Raw genomic sequence first — 9,659 nt, 5'->3', positions numbered from 1 at the left:
ATGTAAATTCATTGAATTGAAAATATTTGCCAGGCTGTCTGTCCCTCTAGAGATAGCCCACATTCTCCCTTGAATGTATATTTGACCTTCACTAATGCCTGTCACTTTTTCTTCTTTTTTTGTAATATTGATGACATCCATGTAACATTTGAGATATTTCTGAACTGTGTTAATGGTTAAAATCACATGAAAATCTGTGTCCTAGTGAAAAAGGAAAAAAAAAATGGTTGCCATTTCGGCACCTTTCATATTCAATGGCTCTTCTCCCAACATAAAATAGTAACCAGAGAGAGTCAAACCATGCAGTGGAGACAGAAAAAACTCAGAAACAATACCAGGGCTAAAATCACCTTGGGTTTGCTGTATTGCCTCCTCTTCCCTCTTCCTGCCTGCCACACCCTCTCCCATGCCTTTTGTGTTGGATTCCTCTTCTCATCCAGCAATGCCCTGTGTTCCCTCCTCTTTAAACCACTTTTCTGGAAGACTCAACCCTTAATTTATTTTTATAAAATTTTAATACATATAAGGGTCTCTAGAAATATAAATATACAGATGTACAAATAAATAGACACAGAGATAGAGGTATGTTCGTGTATGCCTCTGCTATTTCTGGGAATAATTACATCTCAGAGGAAGAACATGAGCATGAGAGAACAAAAGCTTATTTTTCTGTATACTTTTTTTTTTTACTGTTTTTTTTTTTTTTTTTTTTTTTGTAACCATTGTACATATTGAAACCGACTCCTGAAATTAAGGGCAACTTCCTGATATAAGAATTAAAGCTCCAAGTGTTTTAACTTCTACACTTCCTCACACAGAGAACAGAAACTACCCCTTGATCAGCCAGGTGCCATTGACATGTTCCCTAACCCTGCCTGGCTAAAACTACCAACTTCCTGCCTTTGGTCCCACTCTTCATTCTCTTTTATAAAAGCTTTCACAGAATTTTCTGAAGCTGTGATTTAAAACAAAATGTTTCCTCTATCTTCCTTCAAATCTGGTATTGAATAAAACGTAGTTTCCTACCAAATCGACTCCCAGTGTTCGAGGTACATGAGGAGCGGTCAAACCCAACCTCTTACCCACAGGTGGTATCAATATATTCTCAAAGGAAAAAAAATCTTTTTAAGTAAAAAGTGTTAATTATCCACCCATAATCTGATCACTATCTACAAAACAAAATTTTAAAAAAAAAATTGTAGCAGACCCCATATTCAACAGAGAAAGCCTAAATGCATTTACCTTTAGAAACAAGACAGGGAGCCAGGAGCAGTGGAACACCACGTAATCTCAGCAACTCAGAAGTTTGAGGCATAATTGAAAGTTCGAGGCCAGCCTTGGCAACTTGGTGAGACCCTCAGCAAGTTAGTGAGGCCCTGTCTCAAAATAAAAATTGCAAATAACTGGGAATGTAGCTCGATGGTAAAGCATCCTTTGAGTTCAATTCCCAGTACAAAATATAAAATAAAATATAAAAATAAAAATACAAGGAGAGCACTATTCATAATTATTTTGGGATCTTTGACAGTGCAATGAGGAAAATAAAAGATAAAAAAGATAATTAAGAAATAATCAAATCTGTCTTTATTTGCCTATGACATTGGTACTGGTGAGGTTTCCAGTCAGAGTCCAGCTTTTTGAAGACCCAATAAAGAATTGAAGAAGACAAACAGAAGTAACAGGCAGAACACAGATTTATTGAAAGTGAAATTGAAATTAACACTAGGTAAAGTAGAGTGAACCCAGGCAGGTGGCTCAAGGTCCCTAATATCTAAAGGAGTATTGTCCTATGTGCTGAGCTGTGCTTCCGTCCTCTCCACACAGACCTGATTGAAGACCTCATTCCATTTGGAAGAAATTTTCATCTAATTGGAATACAGAGCCTGTGGAGGGAGTTGCCAAGGCAATAAGCTCTCTGAGGTGGGAGTTGTCATGGTAATAAAATTTATTGTAAACAGGGACATGATGACTCATCCCTCTGTCTTGTACTCCAGCTGGTTTTTTTCTCTTATATCCTGCCTCACTGTCTTGAGGTCCCTAAACTCCTACCTCAACATGAATGTATATACTGACATACAAAAAAATTAATAAAATAACAATAGTAATAGTTTTTATTTCCTTTTTGGTCAATTTTAGTAACAATCAGAATTAAAAAATAAAATTAGCAAATTTCTGAATGTAAAGTCAATATACAAAACTCAACTTTCAAGTGAAGGGGTAAGAGGCGGACCTGGGTGGCCAGCTGGGCTCAGAGCAGAGCAGGGTCAGGATGGACCAGGACATGTTGCCCACTTTGAAGATCCTCATCATTGTTGAGTATGAGGTGGGCAAGTCCAGCCTGACCTTGAGGTTCACAGATAATACTTTTGATCCAAAACTTGCAGCAAAAATAGGTGTTGACTTTAAGGTGAAAAATATCGGCATCAGATCAATATTAGCATCAGATCCACCATTTTAGGTTGGGAGCCATTTTATCTAGAGATTCTGAGGCAATACTGCTTAGCTCCCCATAAGAACGTGTGCCTGCTAAAAGGTCAACCCCACCCCAGCCCGTGATGCAACCCCTAAGCATGCTTGTGAAATTCCTCTTGCAGGCTATAAAGCTGGCCTGTGAGTGCCAACATGTTGCTGCCCTCCTTGTTGGTTTACTCCACACTATGACAATAAATCCCTTGCATCAGATTCTGGTGTATGGTGTGGTCCTTGGACTTTGAGTGGACTTGGTGAGTGTCCTTTCAAAAACAATTTCAGTGGATGGAAATAAGACTAAACTTGCAATATGGGATACTGCTTGCTGGTCAAGAGAGGTTTAGAACATTAACTCCCAGCTATTACAGAGGTGCACAGGGTGTTATAGTAGTTTATGATGTCACAAAAAGAGACACCTTTGTTAAAATGTAATAATTGGTTAAATGAATTGGAAACTTACTGTACAAGAAATGACATAGTAAACATGCTAGTTGGAAATAAAATTGATAAGAAAAATCGTGAAGTTGGTAGAAATGAAGGCCTGAAATTTGCACGAAAGCATTCCATGTTATTTAGAGGCAACTGCAAAAACCTGTGGTGATGTACAATGTGCCTTTGAAGAACTTGTTGAAAAGATCATTCAGACGCCTAGACTATGGAAAAGTGAGAACCAGAATAAAGGAGTCCAATTGTCACACATGGAAAAAAGCCATGGAGAAGGAGCCTGTGGTGGTTATTGTTCTGTGTTATAAACTCTGGGAAATTCCATCTCTTGAATATTTTATCAGATAGTGACCTCTTTCTATATATAAATGCTAACTGCTATTTTAGGCACCTTGCAATTTGCACATAATTGTTTTATATCATGACAGTAAATATTTGCAAGAAATCCTACTCATCGGCTTTTCTAGGTAAAATGTTATGGTATGCATGCATGGTTTGCAATCTACAGTTTTGTATATAACACAAAATAAGTGTGCCTTTATGAGTACATTTGATTTTATGATTTATATTTATCAGGTAATTTTTTTAAACATCCATCTGTCAATACAGGGTCTGCTGCTTTGTTTTTGTTTTTGTTTTACTCTCTCTTTTTCTTTTCTTTTCTTTTTTTTTTCTTTTCTGCTTAAGTATTCCTGTCAATTACTGAATTGCTTGGTATGTAGAAAGACCTACAGAACAATGGGAGGCATACAGGTATCATTAAACCTGTTAAATTTCCTTTGATGAATAACAAAGAGCATGATTTCACAGCTTTTCTAGGATGTCTGAGATTCTCCTATAGTACTAAGCAAAATTTTCAGTACAGAATGTAGCCAAGTCCAATTAATAATTAAATCTCTATTTGTTCTGATGATGCTTCTAAAATAGTACTGACACATTAAAGAAGTTTGGTATTACTTTGTAATTTACTTAATGGATTAGCTCAGTTGTTTAACTGGATCTTTGATCCTCTGATATGTACATTGGATTCATAATCCTTTGTGCAATGCTTTTAGTTATATTGCATTTGGCAGAATGGCAATAAGGTTTCCCTCACTGGGGTTTCAGAAGGACATAAACAGTGTGTTTATCGTAACTACTTTAGTACTTACCGCTTTTAAAACCATCTTTTTTCATACATGTTGGTAGCATTTGTCCAGGTACCTCAGTGTAGCTTGTGCAGTATGTATAAATATCTGTATCTTGTGACCTCCATAAATAGCTTACTGATATTCAAAAACCTATTTCTGTGCTTTGAGGGGTAGGAAAGAAAAAAAATACTAAATGACAATTTGAGAAAGGCATACTGCTTCCAAATTCTGACCTGTGTGGGAAAATGCTATTGTAATGAATATCTTAATGATTTATTATAACAAGTAACCAATAGTTTATCAAAACCAACTTATGGACATTAATATATATTTTCTACAATGTTCAGTTTTCTAACCTCATGTTATTGCAAATTGTATATTTTTCTCCATCCATGTTATTTAATTTATATTGATCTCTGCTATTTTAAGCTCCCAAATAATATGTCCTTTAAGGGAAGTCAATACCCCACAGTAAGATTCTGATATTAATTTCTTAGCAATTTAATCTGTACAATTATAAATGATAAACATTTTTGTGAACCTTTGCAATATATGTTAATGAATTTACTTCAAGTTGGGTTCTTTCTGAAATATACATTCTCACATGTGAAAACCTCACTTTCTACTTGGTTTACACTTGTTAGTCTACTTAGGATTAAAGATTTTATACATGTGTAAATTTCACTAAATACAAAACATTTACTTCTATAATGTTAGAAAAAGGTAGTAGTGAACTGTGTACTTATGATTTGTTCATGTTACATTAAACTTTAGATTTGTATATTTATATAGTCTGTATTGACAAAGCTTTTCTGTGTATTACTTTTCACTCCTTGAGTGACATAATAATCTTTCTGTGAAATGGATTGTCATTTAGATTTGAACAGAATTTTCATACGTATGAGTGACTCGTATATAACTTTAAAAATTAATTTTGTTTGATAGATTTATGTTGTAATCTTTTGTAGTTTTTGAATAAATATAGCCTGCTTTCCCTTAAAAATCAACTTTTAAAACATATTAGTAATAAATAATTAAAAACTGAATTTTAAATATCCATTTAAAATAGAACAAAAGATATCAAATTCCTAGGAATAAGTGTACTTTCATAACAAAACAAGAGTATCTGTCCTCATTTCCATTCACTACTGTACTTGTAAAATATAGCACTTTGGCTCCAAGTCAACTCCTTTCCAGCCAGTCCCTCTACAGTATTGTCACTGATTTTCAAGTACAACCATGTAGATACAGTCAATAAAATTTAAAGAGGATTCTTTTCAATAAATGATGTTGAAACATTATAATACCGTCATGAAAAAAATAAAACTAACTCATACCATATAACTGATTTGAAATTTACCAAAAATTCTTTTAAAACCTCACAGAAAAATAAAACATAAAGCTTTCAAAGGAAAACATGAGAATCTTGTTTCAAATTTCTGGTAGTAAAAAATTAAACAAGACAAAGCAAAAACAGTAAAAACAAAAGTTGATAAACTGACTTTATTAAAATTAAAACATTTCTAACTAAGACATCAAGAACAGTCATGTGAATGAACAAGCAAAGGACTCAGACCCAGAATATATTTTTAAACTCAATTTAAAAAAAGAAAAACCTAACATTATTTTTAAGTAGGCAAAAATTGAACTGACATATAAAAAAGATAATACCCAGATAGCTAATAAACATAAGAAGTGTCCAGAGTTATTATTTTTTTTTAATTTTTTTCGTAGTTGTGTATGGACAACATGCCTTTATTTTATTTGTTTGCCATGCTGAAGATCAAACCCAGTGCCTCCCACATGCTAGGCAAGCACTCTGCCACTGAGCCAAAGCCCCAGTCCCAACGTTATTATTTAGCTGATTTTTTTCTATAGTGGGATTAAACCACTTTACTTTTTATTTTTTATTTTGAGACAGCATCTTGACAAGTTCCTGAGACCCCTGCTAAGTTGCTAAGTCACTGAGGTTGACCTCGAACTTGTGATTCTCCTGCCTCCACCTCCTGAGTCACTAAGATTATCAGGCAAACACCATCACACCTGGGTATCTGGTAGTATTTAGAAGCCTAAATAAATGCTTGTCCTATGACCCCATAAATTCACATCTAGGTATATATCCAAGAGAAATAATTGTATATTCCAAAAGGTGTTCATTTTCAAGAATTTTCATACCAACCTTATTAATAAATGCAGAAGCTGAAAACAAACCAATGAATGTCTATTAAGAAAATAATTGATAAGTACATTGCTATACATTCATACAAAAGAACACATACTAAGCAGCAATAAGTACAATGCTATAGATTGACCACACAATACACTCTACATTGAGTAAAAGAAGCCAAGCACTAAAGTAAGTGTGTTGGCCTGGGGGTGTAGCTAAGTGATAGAGCATATGCTTTGTATGAGCAAGGTCTTGGATTCCAAAAATGCAAAACAATATTAATAATGAGAAGGGAGAGGAGGACTAATGTATGTGATACTTAACATTTATAGGAAATTCAAGAATGACCAAATGTATCCGTTATGATAAAAGTAAATATAGTAGATATTTCCAGGAAGAGGGTAAGAAGTAGTATTTACCGGGCAAGAATAGGCATGAACATTCTTAAATGAAAATTATCATTTTTAAATGACCCACCTCAGTCTATGTGGTGGTATAAAACTCAACTCATTTCAAAAAAGAAAAGTTCATTGAATATTTAATACTTGCACACTTTATTGTTTCTTATTTCAATTTAAAACACTAATGCAGTGTTTTTCCATTTGCCTACATTGTACTGATTCCCCACACTCCCTATCACATCCTCAATCTATAAATATTCTATCCCATTAATGAAAGCAAAATTCTCTTCTAAACTTTCATTCCTTTTATTACCTCCTGATTGAACAGAATGATTCCAAAGGAAAAAACTAAACTTTTGTCCAACTTATACAAACTTTCCTTTTTTCTAACAGAAGGGAACTTTACTAAGAAAAGTCCGAATATCTTCACATCATTTTTTCAAAAAGAATTGTTATTACTAATAATGTGTTCAGACCAAAAAAAAAAATGTCCTTCAGATTTTATTAAGCAGTATCTCTATTTAACCCATGCTGTGAATATGTGACCTGTACTAAGACCATCTGTTTCCTTTATGCCCTGCTATTAGATCACAGATATGGGGCTGGGGCTGTAACTCAGTGGTAGAGCGCTTGCCTAGCACATGTGAAGCACTGAGTTCTATCCTCAGCACCATATAGAAAGAAAGAGAGAGAGAGAGAGAGAAAAGGAAAGAAGGAAGGAAGGAAGGAATTGTGTCCATCTACAACTAAATAAAATATTTAAAAAAGAAGATCACAGATATATGCAGTGCTTCAAAATATAATGTTACCTTGTCTCTCCTAATAGCTAATTTGTTTCTATGACTCAACTGGCTCACTTACATTCAAAGCTTTCTATTACTAAGCTATCTTATGCAGAGCCTTGAAGTGAGGCTGCACATTATATCTCCATAGTCTAGACATAATGAATGAAATTTGTATCCATTATCTTGCAGTAATGTAAATCTGCCTGCCTCTTCCTTAGGAGAACTAATGAAATAGAGACCATAGGACTCTGCATATCATCTCAGTAAGTGTGGATGCTTGATTCCACGTGAAACCTATCATGATATCTATTCTCACACCCCCTAAATTTTAAAACACGCCTTTTTTTGCCAAGACCAAATCAACCAAATTTTTCACCTCCAACACTCTTTCAAATATTGTATTCCAAAAATTAATCCATGAAAAGTTGTACTGCATCACTGGGGAAAGAATTAGATTACTTTAAAAGCCCACAGCAACTTTTGAACTGAAATTGGTCATGAGAAAGATAAAATAGGAAATCAGAGCTTCAGGAAAATAGAGTGCATGGATTTCAGTCCCAGTTCTGGCAGAAAGACAGGTGTGTCCATGGACAATACAAAACACCTCTGAATTCTCTATGTGTGATGTGCTATGGAAGAGGCTGTATTAAATGACTTCTTAGGCACAGTAGAGATTAATTGCTCTATGATTGCAAAAAAATTATTCTTGTAAAGCAGAGTGATTGGAATAATTGTGTGGGTAAATCATTGAAGGCACATTTATTGTGCCTAAGAACAGGATTTAAGTTTCCTCTAAGTAGAGGGTAGAAAACACCAGATTGTTTCCTTCACTGAAAAAAAAAAAACTGGATAAAGAAATACTATGATAAAATTTTGGAACATGTTTCCCAAACCCTTTCAAGAGAAGATTTTTCTGCTCAGGGTTTTCTTCAGGGCAATTTTGACATCCTTATTCCTCAAGCTATAGATTAATGGATTGAACATGGGTACCACAGCAGTGTAGAAAATGGAGGACACCTTTCCCTGATCCAGAGGCAGAATGGAAGGTGGTTTGAGGTACATAAAAGCTCCTGACCCAAAGAAAAGAGATACCACAATAATATGGGAACTGCAGGTACTAAATGCTTTTGACCTGCCCTCAGTTGAGCTAATGTGGAAAATGCTGGAAAGAATAAAACCATAAGATATAAAAATGGTAATAATGGGCACCCCGATGCCAATGGTCACAACAATGAAGACCACTAGCAAATGTATGTAGGAGCTATTGCAGGACAGCTCAAGGAGTGGTATGATATCACACATATAGTGATTGATAAGGTTGTCTGAACAAAAGGTTATAAACATTAAGTTTACCATGTGGGCCACAGCCCCAAAAACTCCCATCCCATAAACACCCCACAAAAGGAGTAAACACATCTGGGGAGACATGGTGACCGTGTACAGCAATGGTTTACAGATGGCAACATAACAGTCGTATGCCATGGCTGATAAGATGTAGGATTCAGAAAATACAAAGAAACAGAAGAAAAAAAATTGAGTCATGCACCCCGCATAGGAAATGGTGTTCTTCTTTGAGACAAAACCTACCAGCATTTTAGGAGTGAGGGTGGTGGAGTAACTGAAATCAATAAAAGACAAGTTGAGGAGGAAAAAGTACATGGGAATATGCAGGTGCACGTTCAGCCCAATCAACATTATCAAGCCCAAGTTCCCCACTACAGTGACCACATAGAAACCAAGAAACAGGAAGAAGAGGGGGATCCGGAGTCCTGGCTGGTCCGTTAAGCCTGCAAGGATGAACTCTGTCACAGAAGAGGAGTTCTCTGCAGCCATGCTCCTCTAGGAGGGTCTGTGAGAGGAAAAGAAGCAAGTCACTGAGAGAGAGAGAGAGAGAGAGAGAGAGAGAGAGAGAGAGAATCTACACACCATGGAAGTTCATGGAAATGAAAGGGGTGGAGGGAAAAGAAATACTTACTGAACACTAACTATGGAATAGGCACACTTCTAAATGCTGGGTGGCATTATACCTGTCCTAATTTTACAGATGATGTAAAGGGAGACCTGAGTGACTTGCGCTAAGTCCCAATGCTACTGAGTTGCAGCAGCAGGTCAACTCCAGCCATCTGACTCCTGTGCTTTGAGCCTCTACTGCAGAATACAGTGGTCAGGCAGGAACTCACCCCTTTCCGCTTGGAGCCACACCTGCTGCTCTCTACTGTCTCCCATTCATCTCCTTTATGAAGATACAAATGGTCCTGTGGAG

The 9,659-nt window shown here is 35.7% G+C and overlaps 1 protein-coding gene and 1 pseudogene across 1 annotated transcript; one reads left to right on the top strand and one right to left on the bottom strand.

Moving 5' to 3' along the window:
• Window positions 1–2,269: 2,269 nt before the first annotated feature.
• On the top strand, window positions 2,270–3,261 carry LOC143391051 (ras-related protein Rab-18-like; annotated as a pseudogene).
• A 5,032-nt stretch (window positions 3,262–8,293) lies between these two features.
• LOC143391050 (olfactory receptor 8B12-like) lies at window positions 8,294–9,229 on the bottom strand. The gene has a single exon (XM_076843610.2). It carries the CDS (start codon window positions 9,227–9,229, stop codon window positions 8,294–8,296), a length of 936 nt encoding a protein of 311 aa, XP_076699725.2.
• Window positions 9,230–9,659: the final 430 nt, after the last annotated feature.

Source organism: Callospermophilus lateralis, chromosome 2 (genome assembly GCF_048772815.1).
Source record: "Callospermophilus lateralis isolate mCalLat2 chromosome 2, mCalLat2.hap1, whole genome shotgun sequence".
Taxonomy (NCBI): domain Eukaryota; kingdom Metazoa; phylum Chordata; class Mammalia; order Rodentia; family Sciuridae; genus Callospermophilus; species Callospermophilus lateralis.
Note: the sequence above shows the minus strand (reverse complement) of the source record. Positions and strands in the feature narration are given on the sequence as shown.